The 22,138-nt window shown below is 44.3% G+C and overlaps 1 protein-coding gene across 18 annotated transcripts in view; it reads right to left on the bottom strand.

Moving 5' to 3' along the window:
* APBB2 (amyloid beta precursor protein binding family B member 2) overlaps positions 1 to 22,138 on the bottom strand; it is a 476,036-nt gene that overhangs the window by 193,982 nt on the left and 259,916 nt on the right. For 14 of the 18 annotated variants that reach the window (XM_081232470.1, XM_081232466.1, XM_081232464.1 and 11 more), the window contains 4 exons: positions 17,898 to 18,106; positions 8,984 to 9,046; positions 8,516 to 8,601; positions 8,361 to 8,421 (listed from right to left, as the gene is read on the bottom strand). In XM_081232470.1, coding sequence (XP_081088596.1) covers positions 8,361 to 8,421; positions 8,516 to 8,601; positions 8,984 to 9,046; positions 17,898 to 18,106 — 419 coding nt within the window. The remainder of the gene's footprint in view (positions 1 to 8,360; positions 8,422 to 8,515; positions 8,602 to 8,983; positions 9,047 to 17,897; positions 18,107 to 22,138) is intronic. The other 4 variants (XM_081232469.1, XM_081232468.1, XM_081232465.1 and 1 more) reach the window with 3 other exon arrangements.

Here is a 22,138-nt window from a genome sequence, read left to right as displayed (position 1 = left end):
GGCAGTCGGGGCCCAGAGTCCATGCTCTTAGCCACTGTAACACACAGCTTTTCTTTAACATTAAGCATTCAATAAATGTTTTTGACTCAATTAATGAATCAGCAACAGAAATCAAACCCAAACTTCTCATACAGATCAGGATTTCTGAAAGAAAAAAACCCGTGCCACATGAACAAAAATCAATTCTAAGAACTACATGCAAATATAAAAATCCCATACAAATGCTAAGTAATGATAACGAATTTGCTACATAGACCAGAAATAAATCTGAATGAGAAAAGATACTCCCTACCCCTTCCTGTTTTATCTATTAGTGCTAATCTAGTCAGTAGCCACTAATATAATTATTTCAGGAAAATCTATGCGAATAGGAACCAAGGGAGGGCACAGATAAATAAAGCTTACAGATGAATATTAGAATCTCATGTTCATTCACCGTTCACTTCAGGACATTCCTCTGTCAAACCTACTGACCAGCTGATGTGTATCACCTCTTTCTCTTTTCTCTCCATCTGGGGCAGGTTATAACAAAAGAGGACAGAGACAAGCAAAGCTTTCACGAAAACCAGTGCCTGGGAAAGACATCCCCGAGCCGCTGGGAACTGGCTGCAAGTGGCCATGACAGAACTGGGAGGTACTGCGTAGGAAGACTGCAGAGGATGCACAGAAATGACACCTTATTTATCTGATTTCAAACTTTTTACTGTTGCTGCTTGACGTGTTGTGTATAGGCCAGCAGCATAAGTAGCACCCGAGCGCTTAGCAGAATTGCAGTACCTTGTCCGGTCCCAGAACAACTGAATCTGAATCTGTCAACATGGGCAGGAAAGTCTGAAGGCACTGCCAAGGACTGGACCATCTGGGAGCGCTGGAAAGGAAGGGGGGGTCTGTCCTCAAGCAACGACTCTCCAGTCCCCCCCACCCTGCCTACCACTGACATCCCTGCTGCCTCCACCTCAGACACCCAGGCAGCCAGCGACCATAAAGTTTAGGGAAACGATCCCTGGGAGTGGGTGGGCACGACGCTCCCTTAGACCTTGGAGTCAAATGCAACTAGGTTTGAGTCCCAGTTCCACCAGTTACTGGCTGTGTGATAAAATGAATGATTTAACCTGTTCCAAGCACCAGTTTCTTTCTTTCTTTTTTTTTTTTTTTTTGTGGTACGCAGGCCTCTCACTGTTGTGGCCTCTCCCATTGCGGAGCACAGGCTCCGGACGCACAGGTCCAGCGGCCATGGCTCACAGGCCCAGCCACTCCGCGGCATATGGGATCCTCCCGGACCGGGCACGAACCCGCATCCCCTGCATCGGCAGGTGGACTCTCAACCACTGCGCCACCAGGGAGGCCCCCAGTTTCTTATCTGTAACATGGGGGAAACAACCACGGTGCCTTGCATTTGCAGGAAAATTGCATGTAGGTGCCTAGCATAGGGCAAGGCGCAGGCAGAGCGTGTGTTAAGAAAAGGGAGCCAGCTCCCTCTCTCCAGCCCTGAGCTCAAACTACTCTTTTCTTTCCTTCTCCAGATCTGGAGATAGACCAGACTGAACTATTTAATCTCCAGACGCCATAGATCAGGACTGCTCACTTCATTTCAGATCTGAAAATTTCTCAGAACCAGAAGTGACTTCTGAGATGATAACACATTCATCTTACAGCCGAGGAAGCTGAAACCCAGAGAATTTAATGCTTGGGAAAAAATAATCTTCCTTACCCAGTTCCCATGTTGTGGATTCCGAAGAACAGTGTTCTGAAAGCAGTTCTAATTACTTCTCCTCACAAATATCCTGAAAATGATTTGTTATACACTCTGACTCCTGGTCAGAGGCCCAGGAGACCCACCTTTGAGTGCCATCTCCACCACTAATTGTGGGACCCTAGGAAAGTTATGCACACAAATTTTCTGGGATTCACTTTTTCACCTGTCAAGGAGGACCATTCGATCATCTTTAATGTCACTTCTAGCTTTAAGCAATTCATTGATTTCCAATGAAATGCTGATTTCTTTAGGGACGTAATTTTAATATTGTCCACAAGATGGCAGAACACTTCCTTTACAGAAGTCTGAGCATAGTGAACACAAAGGAGAGGAAAACACTCTAAGGAATCCGTACATATTTTCCAAAGCATTCAGTTTTCTACAATTTAATTATAACTGGCTTTTATTTTAGGGTTAATCATTTTAGTCAAGCATTTGGCCAGCAATAAGCCACATGCCATGAGAAAAGGAACGTTTTAAAGGGCTAAATTAGGCTACTAAGGTAGTAGGATGAGCCCAGGAGGCATAGTGTAGAATCGTGGGGATTCAGAAGTGCAAGCTACCTGGCCGCTCAGATATGACTAGAAATTGCCTTCTTGACAAATGAGGCACAAGAGGCAACTATCTACAAAAAGCTTGTACACGCAGACATTTAAAAACATTTCACATGGAGAAGTGACGCAAAATAGACAGAGAGAGAAAAAAAATAATTAGAAAAAAATCTTTAAGATTACAATAACAAAGTTTTGAATTTAAAAATGCAGAGGGACTAAACACCACGTACTGTCCTGAGTTAGATCCTGGAACTGAAAAAGGACCTAGAAGAACGACTGGTAAAATCAGAATAAAGTGTTTAGTTAATAGTTTTGTATCCCTATTCATTTTTTGGTTTTGACAAGTGTACTATGGTTATGTAAGATAGGACCTTGGGGGAAGCTGGGTAATGGGTATACAGGAACTCTCTGTACTATCTTTGTCACTTTTCTGTAAATCCAAAATTATTCCAAAATAAAATTTTTATTTAAAAAATACATAGAGGGCTTCCCTGGTGGCACAGTGGTTGAGAGTCCGCCTGCCGATGCAGGGGACACAGGTTCGTGCCCCAGTCCAGGAAGATCCCACATGCCGCGGAGCGGCTGGGCCCGTGAGCCAGGGCCGCTGGGCCTGCGCGTCTGGAGCCTGTGCTCCGCAACGGGAGAGGCCACAGCAGTGAGAGGCCCGCGTACCACAAAAAATAAATAAATAAATAAATAAAATAAAATAATATAAATAAAAAAATAAAAAATACATAGAAAAATAAGGGCAAAAGACAGCCAAGAAAGGACAGAAACACGGAGTTTCATAATAAACATAGGGTTTTGTACCTACCAAAACAAATGTCCTATGTTGATGATAATTTAAGAGGGGGAAATTTTAAAGTAGGAGGTAGTAGCTCACATGCAATAAAATAAGGTAAATAAGTAAAAATGACAAAGCCTAAAGAATAATGGGCAGTGGACAAAGGTGTCTTCTAGGGTATTACAGATGGAATTATATGCCGCCGTAGCCTTTTCTGAAAAGCAGTTTTGCAATAAGTAACAGAAGCCATAAGTTGATAGCCTTTGACACGGTAATACCTTTTTAGCAACCTGTCCCAAAGCAATGATTTAAAAGAAAAAAAGCCACCTGTTTTTATGAAGTCGCAACTCTGCCCTATAGTACCGGAAATTGTTCCTATGGCCACTGGGTACCTAGACAGATTATGGTGCTATTAATTAAATGGAATATTATAATGGAATTAAGAATGATAAATCTGAGAATTGTGGAAAGGAATACGTGAAGTAATTTTTTTTTTTTTCTTTTTTTTGCGGTATGCGGGCCTCTCACTGTTGTGGCCTCTCCCGTTGCGGAGCATAGGCTCCGGACGTGCAGGCTCAGCAGCCATGGCTCACGGGCCCAGCTGCTCCACGGCATGTGGGATCCCGGACCAGGGCACGAACCCGTGTCCCCTGCATCGGCAGGCGGACTCTCAACCACTGCGCCACCAGGGAAGCCCCAAGTGAAGTAATTTTTTAAGAGCTCAGTACATGCAGTGTAGTATCCTAGATTAGGTCCTAAAAAGGATGTTAGTGGAAAAAATGGGAAAATGTGAATGAATAAAGCCTATTTTAGTTAATAATACGGTATCAATATTAATTTCTTAGTTTGGATAATTGTCTGTGATTATGAAGATGTTACTATTAGGGAAACATAGGTGAAGGGTGTATGGGAACTCAATATCTTTGTGACTTTTCTGTAAATCTATAATTATTTTAAAATAAAAGTTAAAGAGCTCAGAATTATATACAAACTCATGCACATACTGCAATCAACTAAAAAAATATTTACTGTATATAAAGTTAGGTAGGCTCATAAAACACTGTCAGAGTTATAAAAATACTTTGCTTTTGCAGGAGTGGGGTGGCATGGGGGGAAGAGTTCATTTATGTTTCTACTTAGATGTTTCACTGAACAACTGATTATCAAGATGCTCTGACTCAGAGTGGCTGGGGAGAATTCTGAAGGATTCATATCCTGATAGTCTAAAAATGACTTTTATTTTTCCAGCATCTAAGTTTCATTGAGGGAGTAAGGAAGACATTTTCTATAATAATCTTTTTAGTAATCATTCCTCGGGGACTATATTTAGAGTTCCATCGAACATGAAATTAAATATTTTTGTTTCCTAAAGAAAGGATACCTTCTGCTTCTTTGCGGGGCACTCAGTTCCTGAGTCCTTGGCAAACTGAAGAATGGAAAGGGTGAACTAAAGATACCCTTTAGATATCTTTAGATCTATCGAAAGCTTGAACATCTGGGAACTTAGATCTTGCCACTTCTGCCTGCTTAGGTGCCCCAGGCAGCATTAAACAGGCGAGGAGTGACTAAGGGGGCAGATGGGAGAGGCCAGAGGGTGGTGGCGATGGGGAATACCTCCAAAGTGGCCTCATCAAAGTCAGCTCTAAACCAATGGACTTGTTCCAAATTTGTAAAAAATAATTTCATTTAGTGCTGTTGGAAACAGCATTGAAGGATCACCTTAGCCTTCCCTGCAGGGTTTCCCTTGGCCCACTTCCATCAGGAGGTGGAGTGACTTACCTCCAGAGAAGCACAGCAAGACTCAATGTCCCCAGAGGGACGCCATCTGTGTGGGGTATCTAAAGTGGGCAGCTCAGCCAATCGCCAGACACACAGATGAGCTCCACTCCAGCCCCCGCTTCCTCCTGTTCTGGCTCAACTTTTTATCATAAGCCTGGTTGAACTTACACCACTGAAGGATAGTCTGAAAAAACCTGCAGCCCATCCGTTCCACTTCTAGAGTCTAGGGTTCATCTCTGCCTCAAGTCAGACTGGAAAGCTGGTCCACTCTGTCATAATCCTCCACCAATTTACTTGAAATGGGTTTGTCCTTTGCTTCCAATGAGCAAAATCCAAATTTCTATGTCTTTACATAAATTTGGAGTATTGTTGAGGACACTGATCACATTAATTGATGGTGGCCCCTAAATGAAGCTCCACGTGAGACTTTTCTTTGGACAGTCTAGTGAGCATGGGCTCTGGAGCCAAATGGCCTGGATTCAAATCCTGACTCTACTATTTAAGTAGCTGTTCAACTTTCTATGCCTCATTTTCCTCATCTGCAATAATGACAGTCAGCCCCTTGAATTTTTGTGAGGATGAGAGTCAACAGCAATGAAGTCTTTAGGACTAAGCTGGGCAAAAAGTGAGCACTCAAAAAATATTCATTATTACAATTATTTTATAACAAAGCACTAGAAAAACCATTATATTCCATAAGGAACTGAGATGCTTTTACCTCATGCAGTGTGGTTCATAGAAAGCAGGGTTCTGAGACCCTTTTCCCCTCCCAACAGACTTAGGGTCCTCAAGAGTGACAGTGACATTCTATAGCACGGGGCACCTTCAGAATCTAGGGTGAGATGGGGCAGTTAGAAGCACATGTAGTTTGCAGAGGTTTTTTCAAGATTCTGAGATGCCCTTATAGGAATTCATGCCATTTACCAGAAGAGTCCTCAGTATAAATAATCACCTGGAGGTACAAAAATGGACCCAAAGTTCAATTTTCTTAACTATGCCAAGTCCTATGCTCTGAAAAAAAGTCCTGTGCTTTTTCCTTTTCCCCAGTCTGATCTGTCCTAACTCCATGTACTGTCCCAGTACAGACAGATGCACTGATTCTTCCCTTATGTTTCCTGTGGCTTGTAAGTACTTTCATAAGTCTCCTCAGATCTTTTATAGAACAAAGAAGGATAAAAAATAAATAATGCAATACACGTGCTTTTTTGTTTAGAACTAAGTACAACTTTTGTTACTTCTAAGAAAGCTGAGCCTCCTTATTAACATAAACAAATTCCCAATAGGTGCTAGAATAGACACGTTGGGAATAGAACTGTGGTAGATCAATAATTCGGTAAGTGGGCTTCCCTGGTGGCGCAGTGGCTGGGAGTCCGCCTGCCGATGCAGGGGACGCGGGTTCGTGCCCCGGTCCGGGAGGATCCTACATGCCGCGGAGCTGGGCCCATGAGCCATGGCCGCTGAGTCTGCGCGTCCAGAGCCTGTGCTCCGCAGCGGAAGAGGCCACAACAGTGAGAGGCCCGCGCACCGCAAAAAAAAAAAAAAAAGAATTCAGTAAGCAATACAACTGAGAGGGAAAAAGAGAAAGCACCCTCTTAGGTAATAGCTCAATTACCTCCTATTCCTGCTACCCATTCAATCTCCGTTCCATGCATCACCCTTCCGGCCCACTCTTGTCAATTGCACACTCAGCTTTACAGACATCACTGGCCCAGCCCTTCCGGGTGGAGAAAAATATTGCTGCTGCTCGCCCTTCCTCCTCCAGTCTTTGCTGATAGCCCTTATAAAACACTTGGTAGCAAAGCAAATTATTCACAGCCTGCCTTCCTATTTTACTGCGTTCCTTCCCTTCCTTGCCATAAGATTTATCTTTAAAGGCCAGGGTGTCAGCGGCCAACCAAGAACTTGTTCAGAACACCGCTGGCTCTGGAGCAGCCTTAACCTGATCAGGCTGTGCTTAGAATGAAGCTGAGCAAACTAGGAGCAACGGAGAAGCCCTGGGATTCTTATAGAACCAATGGCAATGTGGCAGCTTCCGGCTAGGGAGCCAAGGTTTTGAACCTGCACGGTGTTCCCCACTTAACTACTGCTACAGGAACCTATCTGCTGTTTTATTCATAGACACAGATCTACTTTGGGATTCAGAAAAATATCTAGGTTCAGCTACATAATTTGCAAATGAAAATGAAATATGCAAAATGAAAACACATGGCCCCATGTTCAAAAAGCAGGGGGGAAAAAGCTGTAAAAAGTATTAAGACATGAAGCTTTATCCTTTCTTCTGCATTCTCTCTCTAAACTCCTAAGGTGTTTCTTGCTTGTCATTTAATGTCACGCTCTCTCGGGCACGGGGATACTTACAGGGTGAGTGCAGACCATCACAGGCTGCCCACCCCTACAGACCATCAGCTGCTAGGCCGATGCACCACGTCCTGGCCAGGGGTGGGGAAACTGAGCCAAGAATCCCCCTTTCCCGTGGACTCAGCACCCCAGCCCACAGCAAATGGATGACCCTCTGTTTGCAATACCTGTGCCAGGACACGCTAGGTACCTGGATTGGGAGTGGGCGGGGCCCCACTGAGTCACCCACGAACACACTGCTGTGCTGTCCACCTGAGCTGGGCAGGCCACTACTTTGTCCCCTCCTGGGACACCATGGAGTTTGTGTACCTAGCATCAACTCTCCCCAGGCTCACACCTAGCCCCCTACAGGGGTGGAAGGCAACAGTAACTGCTGGGTGGGGGGCAGCGATGGGGAGGGTGGCAGGGCCTGAGGTGCCAAGCAGCAGGGGAACGGGCAGCTGAGACACACTGGGCAGGTAGGGAGGTGGCAGGACTGTGCATGAGCCAAGGCTCCAACTCCCCGGGGCACACTCCGTTGCCCTACTGCACTTCATCTACAGAGCACAGAGTCAAAGATAAAAGTATGCAGAACATCAAGAGAGCAACTGCACAGAAAAACACGGGGCCCTGATTCTCCACGCAGGGCCCCGTGCAACTGTACTGGTTGCATAGCCGTCAGCTGGTCCTGCTGCTTCCCCACCATGAAACAGGCCTGTGTTTAGGACAGGAATGAGGAGGAACTTTCGCTTTGCACAGGTGCGAGGCTGCCCTGGAGGAGGTGGGTGTGAGGGGTCTGTGGCACCTGTTCACCGCCCCTCCCATGGCACTGCAAGGCAGAGCCTGGCTTATCTTCAAAGGCTTCTGAAGCCCACCTGTTCGAATGATAATTTTAACTTATTGCGACGCACCAAGAATTGATGTCGTGAGATACAAGCAGAGTCGTGATGATTACAGAAATCTTCCCAAACCTAACCTGGCCGAGGGGTTTACTTTAATTGTTGGGGAGATTAGGAAAGAGAGGCTGAGGAATAATTCCTTATTAAGTGGCTCTGGGTTGATGGTTTGTAAAAAACTGGGCCATTATCCCAAGTCATTATTCTGATGCAAGATTATTTAACCTGGTCGCTGAAAGCACTTTCTTACAAACCTTAGCTTCTGGGTCACTGTTGATACTACAAGAATCATCATCATCAGCATGTGGGGCATTTCTAGAAAGAAAAACAGAAAATTGGACTTAGAATTCTATTGCAATCTCTAGCTGCACAAAGCCACTCATTACGGCAGGTGCTCTGAATGCCCTACCTGAGTTTCAAGGATGCATAGCGCAGTGTTGCTCCTTCAAACTCTTTTAAACTGGGGTCCGGGTTGACTGTGGCTGCATGCAAATCCTAGAGGAAAAGAGATCCCTGTTAATGTAGAAAGGGGAATGACCCATTACATGGCCTCAAATATCAAAGGGGAGAGAAGTCCTCCCAGCACGAGGCAGAGAGTGTATGTGAGCTTAGGCAGAAAAAGGCATGCATGGGCTGCTGATGCCGGTTTGGTGCAAGTGCCGCTTCTTACAAGACAACAGGAACCTGGGGCAATCAGCCTGAAGTCATTCACAATGGGAGACATCAAAAAAGGCGACACGTGTGAGTCCCATAGCCCTAGCCAGAAGCCCCATCACTCCGTCCCTGCAGAATGCATGATATTCACAAAGAAGATGCAGCCACAGCCATGCAAAAAGGACAAAATATTAAATGAGCTAAAATCTGACAATATACTTGCCTTCCAAATGTCACTATTAATCTTTCCCCCATTCAGAACAGCAAAATCACTCCATGGCTGTTTCTAGACATATAATTATTCACAAGGAAAAAGCACATTGATTTAAAAAAAAGAAAGAAAGAAAGAAAGAAAGAAAATAATAAAGGATAGAAAAGGAAAGGAAAAAAAAGAAAACACACACACACACACACACACAAGACACTGTTGTTAGCATTGATATTCACAGGATGGGTTAGGGAACAAATTCACTCTAATGGCAGCATGTGAGCTCGCTCTCCCTTGATCTAGATCAACACCTGAGGCCTAGGGCAGGAGGAAAGAGAGGGCGCTTTAATTACTTACCAAAACAAATGGCTGAATGTTATTACCAGACAGTGAAGTTATCGATACTTTCTAAATGTGGTCTTAAAAGCACACACTATGCATCAAAGTATTAAATGCCCAGCGTACCTAATTTCACAGGCACCTTTTTCTCTCCTATTAACCAAACAGAACTGTTTTCTTGAGCTGGAGGTGGAATTAGGGATGATGCTTGTCAATGTGCTAGATGGAAACGGGAATGTCCATGGCTAAGGGCATTAAAAAAGCTGGGGGCCAAATTATTTTCACTTAAAAGAAAAAAATGGCAATGATGGAGGGCAAAGACCCCAGCCTGACCTCATCTTGCTGAGATTTAGTCTAATAAAAAATAGCTCTAGGGCTTCCCTGGTGGCGCAGTGGTTGAGAGTCCGCCTGCCGATGCAGGGGACACGGGTTCGTGCCCCGGCCTGGGAAGATCCCACATGCCGCGGAGCGGTTGGGCCCGTGAGCCATGGCCATTGAGCCTGCGCGTCCGGAGCCTGTGCTCCGCAACGGGAGAGGCCACAACAGTGAGAGGCCCACATACCGCAAAAAAAAAAAAAAAAAAAAGCTCTAGACAATCTAATGTAAATTCCTCTTGTTCATAAAAAACTCTACTTCCTTGCCACCCAAGCCTCTTCACAAATTAATATTCGATCATGAAATGCTTTTCTAAACATAGTTATAGAACAAAGTGCAAAGCCTTGCCTTGCTGGGCAACCTCTGACAACAGACCTTCGAATCTAAACAACTCCTTCCTTTATTCACCTCGGACAACAATGGAAACATTTTTTTTCTTTCTACTATATTGACTGAATATTCAAATATTTTTCACGTGACATTTGGGGAAATAAATGATACTAATGAGACACCCAGGCACATCCTTATGAACTTGTTCCACTTGTCAGGAAAATCTCTTTTCTTGAATAATAAATCAGTAAGAGAAACTTTTCCACTAAGTTAGTTTACAACTAAAGTTCTTTGAAAATGAGACGGTAGTATTGACCCATAACATCTGCACACAATACAATTTTTAAAGCCACTCAAAGCAAGAAGCAGCGAAGATCAAATGTCCCAGGTGCTGAAAAATGCATTTATTTGGCTCTGAAGGCCTCTCTGAGGGCATGGTCATTGCAAATTTGGATCCATTATCACTTCTACACAGTTGGTGTCATCGTTGCTTTCTTTGCTGGACTAGGCACCCAACCTGCAGTTTTTCAAACAGAACTTGGACCACTGTGTTTATTTATTTTTCAAAAATAATCTCTTTTACTGAGCACAGAGCAGGAATGCTGTCCAGCCCCTCACCTCTTTCCTCACTCCATCCCCAAAAGCAGTGTTCAGCTTTTACTGAGGAGAAAGTATTACAGGAAAATCTTAACCTGTCAGCTGTGGCGACCTATGAACCCCCTGAAATGGATGTGGGGTTTTGCCCAAGTGCATTTTATCCCCAACTTTTCTGTTCTCAGAAGGGCCAGTGACCGAAAAATGTTTAGAGTTACCATCATAGGGGGATTAATAAACACTCACGATGAGGACTTGAGATATCAAGTACAAAATAAAATTTTAAGCTAAAATTTCTTTTTAAAAAAGAAAACAAGCCTATTTGGTCCCAAACTGTCATCATCATTTACACGTGAGCATTATCTGGTTTTCATTTAGGTTGAACTTTGAAAATGTAATCAGATGGTGAATTAGGAAGATTCAAGATAATTGTGCTCTTGTGAAGACATTTTTAAAAAGGCATGTGTGTCTGACAAAGGGAATCTGATATCAGAAATTATACCCAAAAGACACTGTGTTAGGACTACAAAGAGTGAAAGAAGAGCATTTTTTAAAACAAGTATTCAGAAAAGGCTTTGGCATTTTATCAAACACTTCTCTATACATGTGTGTTTAAATTTTTTTATGTATTTACTCTCTGGATGTAGGAGTCCCTGTAAAGTAAAAGTTGATTATAGTTCTAAGACTGCATGAATCTAGCTCTCATGCTACGGAGACATGAGTCAGCTGGCAAACTTCCAACAATCACCTTTTACAGATTTAAACAAACAAAGGCCCTATACAGTGATTTTGCAAAACCTTAAAATAACATAAGTATTCCTAAAGAAACCCTTTAGCACAAAACTCAAGCAAATAAAAATGGAAACTAACATTACATGTTATGAACAGGCCAAAGACCTTTTTTTCTTCCCACATTTAAAATTTTCATTGACATCAAAGATGAGAAATTTTCTCCTCCATTTAAGTGACTATTTTTTTTTAAAGTCAAGGGCAATGAAGGACAAAAACAGTTTGTCTTAAATGTTAAGAACGATATATTCTATTCATCTATTATTATTTTTTTAATTAAGAAGAGAGAATACAACATTTTAGCTAATAATTTAAAGAAAAAAGACACCAACACAGATGCTTGGGTTGTACAGAAAGTCTGCAGTCTGGGTGATGGGAGTGAGAGATGAAAGAAGAGACAAAGAGAAAGACAATAAAAGAGGAAAAGGCAGGCGAGCAACATGCCCCAGGGAAGACAGACACAAAGAGAGGTAAAGGAGAGTAGAGGAAGAACAGGGACCATCTTCCATGGGTAACAACCTCCAATCGGTCATCTCTCAGGCAATGCAGCTAAAGCCTTGCACAGCTGAGAGATGGTGGTGTCAGAGTTATGGCTGGGGACACACCCTCCTGGTGCTTGTCTTGACCTTGGCCAGGCTGCAGCACCCCTTATCCTGATTACGGTGATGACATTCAGGTTCTCGAGAGCCCTGGAGCCCTAGCTCCTCAGAGACAGTGGGGACTGACCCAGCGCCTGGAGCACGGCACCTGCCATGACCCTTCATGACCTTTCAGCATGGCACCCTCATGACCTACTAAGGGAATCAATCTGACTGTATAACCTTGACTACTGAGAGTTTTCTTCTTCCATACTTTTCTTCTGGGATCTTAGAAGACTTCCCACCAGAGTGTGGACAGAGTGAGGTCAAGCACGTGAGCCCTTAGCCCAGGGGCTGGCTGCCTGAAAGTGCCCAGGAATAGCAGTGTCCTTATCTCTACTAAGGCATTTGTAAGAATAAAAAGTTTGAGAGCCTAGGGACTACAAAGGGTTATGGATTATGCTTCGTAATCCTCTTTTGTCAAGACTTGAGCCTTGGTATGTGTAGCCTTGATGATAAATGGCAGAGTACCTGGAATTCTGGAATTCCAAGGCATAGGCCAGTCAATGTTAATAAGCACTGTATCCATATATGTGTGTATATATTTTCCTTCTTTTTTTTTTTTTTTTTTGCGGTACATGGTCCTCTCACTGTTGTGGCCTCTCCTGTTGCGGAGCACAGGCTCCGGACACGCAGGCTCAGCAGCCATGGCTCACGGGCCCAGCCGCTCCGCGGCATGTGGGATCTTCCCGGACCGGGGCACGAACCCGTGACCCCTGCATCGGCAGGTGAACTCTCAACCACTGCGCCACCAGGGAACCCCTATTTTTTCCTTCTTTTAAAACTGCTTTCCGTGTTTTGCTGGATGCAACACTATCAAAAGAACAGTTATGGTTTATCATGCAAATAAAATCCAGAGAAGTTAAAAAAAAGAATCTAACTAGAAGACAAACTGACAAACGCTTGTGCAATTAAATTAGTCTCTGTGAGCAGCAGCACTATTTAGAAACTAGAGGAGAGTCAGGAGACCTGGTCTCTAGTGCTGGCTCTGCCTCTACAGCAAGTCAAGTAAGAGCTCCCTCCGCTACAAAGCTGGTTTATTCCTTCATTCAGCAAACATTTAATGGACATTGACACATACCAGGCACTGTGCCAGGTGCCGAGGACACAAGACGAGGGGGGCAGGTCCCGACACCCCCCAAAAGGGAGGCGGACGTGTCTCATGTAAGAATACTACAAAGAGACACAATGGAATAAAGGTTAAAGGGCTTTCAAAGCAGATGGGTGAGAACAATCCTTCCCAGGAGATGCTAGCGGGAAGCCAAAGAATTGAAGGGGAAGTGACATATAAATAAAAACAGGGAGACTAGATTCGCTAGAAGACCAGCTCTTGTACTCACTCAGAATTTCCTGGAACGCTTACGATAAAGGCCGATTCTCAGGCCCTACCCTTAGAGAGTCTAGCTCAGTGGCCTGGGGTAAAAATAAGGAAACTTAGCATGTTCTGCAAGCCCCAAAGGACATCCTGGCCACCGTCCTTGGCTCACAGGCTGAGAAGTACTGCCGTAGCATTCACTAGGCCCTTCTCAAAGGTTCTTGCCAGCTCTAAAATGTCATGATTACTTGATCAGGTCAAGAATTTCAGTAAAATGATGACAGACTGGCCCCTTTATGTGGTCATCTTATTTCGAAATGTATGTGAAAATCCGTAGGTTCTAATGCAATACATGGGTTTTGCCCCTCCTGGGGAGTTAGCTGCTCAGGCCCCTCCCAGACTCCAGAGGCAATGCAGCAAGAACAGAGTGAATTGTGATCAAGAAGAGATCATGGTCCTAAGAAACAATTTGACCTTCCCTTGCTTCAGACCCACTTGGTCCTCCATACTTTTATCCTTAAGGAACTTGGAAACACCTTCTGCTGGAAAGATTCTAAGTAAGACTTGCTTATGGGCCAACAGTTATTCCTTACAATATTTTGTGTAGCTTCCTCTTCTCTCTAAAATTCAACATCTAAGTGACTTGGAACAAACTGATGGACTGGGGGGAGATCATCTTTGGGCCAAATTTCAGCAGCAAATGCTTCCCGGCCAGTGTATAAACTTTCAAAAATACTGCTGGCATATGCAGAGGGAACATTATGCGCTGCGCCTAACACTTCCCTGGTGAACTTTGGAATGTGAAATGTAAAATTTTCAAACTGTAAGGAAGCCTTCCGTCCTAAACTTTTGGGAAGCTGAGTCAACAGATTTGGCACTTACTTTTTTTTTTTTTAAGCCAGCTCAGGAAAAATCTGTATAAAAATATGCGTTTCTAACGCGACATATTACAAGTTTCTTCTTCTCGCCCTTACCATTTTGCTTTCTCTCATGTTTCCAAATTAGTCAAAATAGATTCTATTTAGGGACCAAAGAAATGGCATCAAAGATATAATCATTTCTCTTCAACTGTTATTAGCACCTGAGACAATGTTATCAAGAGAAGTCATTTTCTAGAAGGCGCTGCATATGTCACCGCCCTCCCCTGCAGTGAGATGAAGCTATTCAAGGCTCTCCAAGCCTCGATACACACATAGTGAAACCTGGGGTAGGGGCAGGGGCCAGCAGACCTCCATTCAGGCTTGACTCCACTAGGTATTAGGTGTGTGATCCTGGGCAAGCTCCCTCACCTCTCTGTGTGCATTGTCAAATGTAAAAAGGTAATGACAACTGTCGTACAGATGCATAGGGTTTTATGAGTAAGGAGACAAGGCATGAAGCTGGCGCTCTAAACACTCGATTACCCTTAGTGCTTCTGCTTTAATATCCGTGTCAGCACCTGCCGGACCTGGGAATGTAGCAGCCTGTATCTTCCCCCACCTCTCCCCTTCCTCTCCTCTCTACCTATCTGCTCATCTCTTTGCCCCTAGGATTTTAATGTATTGCCTTTTAAATCTGCTTGGTTCTTTGACTTAGTGGATGGCCTGATGTCCAGGCGAAAAAATGTACATGAAACAAACAACCGAAAGGTTGATCCAAAGAACATCTATCCCATTGGTCTATTTAAAGTGCTGGGGAACTTCCTTGGTGGCGCAGCAGTTAAGAATCCGCCTGCCAGTGCAGGGGGACACGGGTTCAATCCCTGGTCCGGGAAGATCCCACATGCCACAGAGCAACTAAGCCTGTGCACCACAACTACTGGGCCTGCGCTCAAGAGCCCATGAGTCACAACTACTGAAGCCCGTGCGCCTAGAGGCCGAGCCCGTGCTCTGCAACAAGAGAAGCCACCGCAATGGGATGCCCAGGCAATGCCACAAAGAGTAGCCCCCGCTCACTGCAACTAGAGAAAGCCCGCGCAGCAATGAAGACCCAACGCAGCCAAACATAAATAAATAGAATTAATAAAGAAAAATAAAGAGCTGGGAATGAGCCTCTCTCTGAAACTTCAAAAAACTACACATTTGTTAACACGTTTCTTGGAGGGGTAAGGCTTTGTCCAACACGATGGCAACAGAAGAGAGGAACGGAACCATCCTGCCACCCTGACGCCACCTGCCTGGTTACTCAACTCGCTGAGCCTCGGTTACCTCTTAAGTGGGAAACATAATAGCTGTCATCTCTGCCACATGAAGAGTCTTGAAGGGGACAAATGAAGTGACGTTTATGAAAATACCCTGAAAGCCACAAAAAGTCATGAAGAGCAGCTGGGAGGCTGACCAGTGGGGATGTGATGGAAACACTGAACTCCAGGAGAGCAAGTGAGGCAGGCGGCCGTAGGACACAGTCGGAGCCTGGGAAGGGGGGCTAGGCAGTGAGCGGGAGGGGGGTGGAAGCAGGCATGGACGGGGCAGAGCAGGCAACAGTGGGCATCAGAAGGCGGCTCAGGGATGAGAAGAGGACTCTGCTTCCCAATAATTATCCCCAGAGCCAGCAGCCCACCTGTGCTGCGTTCTTCCTAAGACTTTTCGCAGAAAACATGAAAGTGAAAGTCTACCATATTAATCAAAGAAGTAAAAATCCGAGGCACATAAACCTCGGGATGCCCTCTTTGGGCTTCACCCCACCCATGCCTCGGCCTCAGGAGGTGGGCTCCAAGACAAACTTCATTTCTTCCACATACAGAGGACAAGAGATGCATTGAACAGAAATGGTATCTCAAAGTTAGTCTGATCTCCTCACCTCTGGACCAAGAGAAAGCAGGTAGGCTGAGATCTCAGAGCCAGGGAAGCCAAGTGAGAAGAATTCTGACCTGGAATTCAAGGAGGATTCGGGAACCCTGCGTTCTAGAGCCAGTGCGGCTGCTGGTCACTGGCCTCTCTGTGCCTCTGTTTCCCTGTCTGTAATGGACAGATACTGGTGCCAGTGTCCCCTTCCCAACCGGGCATTCTCTGGTTGCAGGGCACTCCCTGGGGGTGAAGATGGTAAAGGGTTACAATAAGGGGGATGGAGTCCTGGAATGGAGAAAGATTCTAACAGAGATGCCAAGAACCAAGCAGTACAGGTGAAGAAGAAAGAGGAACTCTGTGCCTCAGTGAGAGCCCAGGGGCGTCCTGGCCCACTCAGCCCCTGGGAGGCCACTCTGCGGTCCAGGGAGAAATGCCAAGAGGTAACTGGGCCGGAATGGAAGAGGGCTCCACTTCATGCTGAGCTCCACGAGGAGCAGCCTGTGTTGGTTCATCTTTACCCCCCAGCACACCTCACATAAGGCGAATAAATCGACTGAATGGGATGTGCCCTGAGAGGAGGAATATTATGCTAATAAAGAGTTATCAAAATCACCCAGTGATAAGCAACAAAATCCTAAGTGATTCAGTGGAACTGAAGCACATATCTGATCATCAGGGCCAAGTACCAACAAACCAAGGCCCTGGTCTATCAACGGGGCCTGTAGCTCGCCTCAACCCGTCACTCGAAAGATGGAGAATTTGAGGCCCAGGTAGGGTGAGATGTCGAAGCCCAGTAAAAGCAGGAATGTGGCTGGAATGTAGGTCTTCCTGCCTCCCAGAGAAGAGCAAGTAAATAATGGAAGATGTTGTTTACTTTCAAAGACAGGAAGGGTGATAATAGCGGCAAATATGTAGAGAAACTTTGGGGTAAGAGATGCAGTTCAACTTCCTTCCATGTCCTCAAAGTAAAAGAAAATGAGTTGTTTAAAGAGCAGAAAACTGTGATCAAAAAAAGGCAGAAGTGCCCGTGTGTTAGGAATGAAACTTCCTTTCTCCAGAAAAGCCATTACTTAACTCTAACCTTTTTCCACTGTAATTCTCTTGAATATTTAGTTATCAGGATTCACAAAGGTTCACTGCAGGGATTTTTGTATTAATAAATACCACGATGGAATTTTTTTAATGCCTCAGTTCTTTGTTTAAACATCAGATTTCATCCTCAGGGACAGAACAAATTTATACTGCTAATTACTTCTAAAACAATGTCACTTCTGCTAAATAAACAGATCCTCTTTTTTTTTTTTATTAGAAATTAAGCGTTTAAGGGCTCTCAAGGGTTATTCCTGCAGACATTCTCTCTATGCAGTCAAATAAGCCCACGGATATTAATAAGATATGCAGTAATTATAACACATCTGGCCAAGAGACATTCTTCTGTGTGTAAATATTTTATGGAACCAGCACCATGCAACAGCACCTACAGAGTAAATTACTGCCTCAGTGAGCCCCAGGGAATCTTAACCACTTCTCATCAATCAGCCTCTCTTACTTTCTGTACCTGAAATGGTGTTTCAAGAGACCAAAAGCCATTAAAAAAATGAAAACATCCCTGAAAGATGGTATTAACACTATTCACTAAGAGGAAGCCTTTCGGTTTCAAATGCAACATGCATGAAAGTCAAAAGCTTACCTTGGTGACCTGTTGGGGCAGAAGCAATGAGTCTAAAGAGAAATCACAAGTTACATCCACTCTACTAAGCCATCAAAAAGACACTCCGTTTTACCTCGTTCTCTGGGGTGGGAGATGGCGTTACAGAACTAAGGGACCCTTTCCTAGAACCCTGAAGATCTGCTGGGATGGAGACAGGGCGTTCCCACTGAGTCGTCCCGGTTGGTATGTGCCAATAATAGGTCCCAGCGATGTCACTGATTCTTTTCCAGCCAGGTGGCAAATCTGGATCAGTCTGAAAGGAGTGATCACTCCATATATCTGCTGGAAAATGGAAAAAAAGAGAGGGTTTTATTAAAAGAGGAAACAATTACAGTCTTCCAATTTTACTACCAACAGTCAGGAGAATTCCACAGGCAGATGTGTCCATAGCCCGAATGAGAACTAAAGCCATCCTACGGACACGAAGTATGGAAAGGGGGAATACGGAAAGAAACATGGAAAGAACTGGAAGGTTGACACTTGAGAACATGGATATAAAGGACCCATTATCAAGTCATCTTACAGCTCCAAGGACCCTATGAACGAACAGGCTAAAGCTCCATTAGTCAGAATCAACTAACTACCCAAGCAAAATTTGCAAGGTTACACACAAAACCTACTGTATCCCTTTGTACATTTGTAAGATTTACTGTTTGGGATCATATATCATTCCCAGCGATGAGTACAACTCTAATGTTCTTTAACCGCTTTCTGGATGAGTTACTGGATTTATGAGTACTGGATTTATACCTTTCATTTGCTTTAACAACTCCTCCCATTTGATTGTAAACATCTACAAAGTAGCCATGTCTTTTGTAATACTCTAGAATTCTAAACTGCACACAGAAGATTCCCAAGGAGTGCAGACTGAAAAAGCCTTGGAATTCGAAAAGGAACCAGACGGACACTAAAAACCGGCCAGTAATATAAATGCATGAAGGAGGACAGGTGTGGGATACAATAGAGAATAGTGAGGATGGTGGCAAACTGGTAAGCATGTGCAAAGTCCAAAGGCATTTAAATTCAAAAAATAATTTTTTAAGAACTGTATGTGTGTGCATGTGGGAAATAAAATACATCTACTGGGCAATTTCAGTCATCCCTGGCTTATATCAATACTTTATTAATTTACTGGATAACTTTGTTTTTTAAAAATCTCATCTTTGGCCTTCTTTGAGTTGAGTATGAGATGGATTAAAGTGCTAGAGAAGAGAGGAGAGGCATAAGGAAGCAGAGTAAGAAATCCACAGAGAGGGAGGCATAATGGAGGAATCGCAGGCGGCTATTATCAACATACACAGGTAGAAAAACTTAATAAACTTGTGCTCTAAATCTGGGGATCACTTCATTCTAAGGATGAGGCCCTTTTCTGTGTGGTCATTCCCAAGAGGCTGGAGCCGTTACAGCAATTTAAATGAGAAAGTATGTGGGCCTTGCTCTCAGCAAATGTCATTGCATCATGTGGGCTGGCGTCACTGAGGCTGCTACAGCCGCAAGAAGAAAAAAAGAAACCAAACAAAGAAGTTGATTAAGGCTATGGGCACAGATGTGCATTCATGCGGTTGTTTAGCATCCCAGCATTCACTTTTCTCATTTAAATCTGCCAGAGGCAAAACTGCCACTTGTCTCAAATTATGATGGAAATTTCCCCTCCCCCTACAGGAAATTAAGCATGATTAAATAATTTCAAGTTACCCAAATCTTTCAGAAACAACTCGAAACAAACATGTGCATACACTCCTCTGTCCTGTCTCCGTTTTAGGGGGTGAGACGGTTGTTTCTGCTGTTATTTTGTTTTAAATATTTCAACTGGGCTGGGAAAGGTAAAATACACAGGTCTTGGTATTAAGTTGGAGAAAACCCTACCAAGGGTGTTCCCTTGTCCAATTCTAGCAGCTCAGACAACAAGCTCGAGATGGAAACTAAAAGGACATAAACAGTTACCGTTTCTGTTGTTTTTAAGGTCTGAGGGCCTGAATTTACACATGTATCCCCATTGTCTCTACAGCTGGGACATTAGCATATATGAAGAATAGCTACATAACACTATGAGAAAATAAATCACATCAGACCAAGGGCAGAGACCAAGGTCAGCAGTCTTCAGGTGTGGCTTTCCAAAGTGGTTGAGAGGGGCCTTGGGCTGCATGGCAGAAAGTGGTCTGTTGTGTTTCAACCAGACCCATTCACTTATATTTGGTTTTTATTTTGAATTTCTGGTGAGATTTTGTTGGAATAAAAATTACAAGGGGGGTTATTCTGTTGCTAAAAATTGGTGATGATCAGATGATGATGATGGAAGGAGTGAGGTGCGCACATCTACAATATTATCAGCAGTTCAGAATCATTTATAGAATCCCTTCCACATCACCCTACCCTGGTTGTAAGGAATGTAAGCCCCGTGAGGGCAAGCAGACATTATCTCTGTCATGTTCACCATCATATTTCCAACACCTAGCATGGCAGGTATTCAATTACAATGAGATGGATGAACGGAGGATAGATGGTGGATGGATGGATAGACAGATGGGTAGACAGAAGAAAGGAAGATAAGAAGGAAGAATGCACAAAGAAGGAGGGAGAAATAAGTGAATGAAGTCCTGAATGATGGGAATTGAACTTGGCGCTTAGCAAAGAAGAATTCTGAAGAAATCAGTTCTGTGTAATTTCATAAAACAGAGCAACTTCACAAGGCTCGGGAATACTAGCTTCTAGTTAAGAGCATGTCTACTTCCCTTGAAGGCAAATGTGAATGTTGTTATGGACAAAAAGAAATACAATATGATAAACCGGAAAGAGTCCTGGGCTGGAGTTGAGATTTTGTTTCTTTTTTTTATTGATAGGTTCCACAGGAACAGCAAGAAGTATGCCTTCTGAGGTACCTCAGTGCCATTACACTTCATTTTGTTTAATCTTCAAAGCCCCAATGTGCTTTGTTTTCCTACATAAAACTATGTACACATTTAAATAAGTACCCTGGACCTTATTCAACAGGTCAGTGGTTTTCAAATGTTATCAAATTGGGGAGAAGGACAGTGGTGCAGGTAGGTGGAACTCCAGGCCTGTCCAGAGTCTTTTGACTGTTGCAGCAACATTTTTACCTTTTTAAAATATTGGTCTTGTAGGCATGATTTTCCTTGAAAACAGGGATTAGTTGAATGCTCACATCAATCCCACCAGAAGGTAAGAGTGGGAATAATAGCCAGCCAAGAGAAGAAGCTGGGCCTTTCAAGGCTTAAACCCAAGTTCTCTTAATGCTACCATGAGGTTCTCAGCAGCTGGTAACAACTGTGCTGTTATTTACAGTAAAAGTAACAGGGATGCTGATGTGGGCTGTGGGCTGAAATACCCAGCTGCTTTATTGCTTCTTTATTGCAAGAGCTCGTGGAGTGTCCACTGCTGCCCTATGAAGGACACACTATGGTTATCCCATTTCTAAGGCTCGGAGAGGATGGCAGTTTGGTTTAAAGCCAAGGGGGTAAACTATGTCCCTATGTAGAAATGGATGTTACTTTTTCAGAGATCTGAGAAAAATCAGTTGTGGTCAGCTTGGGGGGAATTTAGAAGGTGCATAAATGGGGCGGAGGCAGGGGGGGACACATAAGAAAGGACACAATGGCTTCAAGTCTGAGGCTATGAGACCGGCCAGCTGACCTGACCAAGGTTACAGAGTTGGTGAGTGAGGGCACCAAGATTTGCCCTGGAGACTAGGTACATCCATGCAAGGACACTTCCAATATAGGCGTTGCATAGGGTCCTCCCTTCCGTGTCTCCCTCCCTAATTCTGCATCCAGTAAACCCAGGCAGCCACTTCAGCTGGTCCATGGATCTGCAGCCTCTCCCACTGGAAACCCGAGGATCATATTCCACACCCAGGCACACAGCAGAGACTGAGATCCCACCTATTTCTCCCTCCTCCCTTCCCTACAGGATCCCACAGCTAAGAAGCTTTATGGTCTCCTGTCATGTCATCACTGCATCACTGCATCACTGCATCATTGCATCACTGTATCTTGCTGAAGGCGCCTTCAAGGAGAAGAGGGAAGCGGGGCACGGTTCAGTGATAAGAGCAGAAAGCTATAGATATCCTTTCTAAGTGGCTCTGTGGCCCACGTTGTCATTTGCAGTTTTGTTCCAGAAGCAGGGCCTGGAAGTCGGAGTGTAAAAATAGCAAGGCTGAGAGCCCCAGAAAGTCTCTCTTGTGCTGGGAGCCTCTTGGGCCAAGAGCAATACTTGGCATAGAAACAAGGAGCCCGTCTATGAGCAGCAAGGACCTGCCCCTTCCAGCCGCCTTGGGCGCCAGTGCCGCTGCTGGCC

The sequence above is a fragment of the Mesoplodon bidens genome, assembly GCF_964165515.1.
Source record: "Mesoplodon bidens genome assembly, chromosome: 1".
Classification (NCBI taxonomy): Eukaryota; Metazoa; Chordata; class Mammalia; order Artiodactyla; family Ziphiidae; genus Mesoplodon; species Mesoplodon bidens.
The sequence above is the reverse complement of the archived record's forward strand: the minus strand, read 5'-3'. Positions and strand labels throughout refer to the sequence as shown.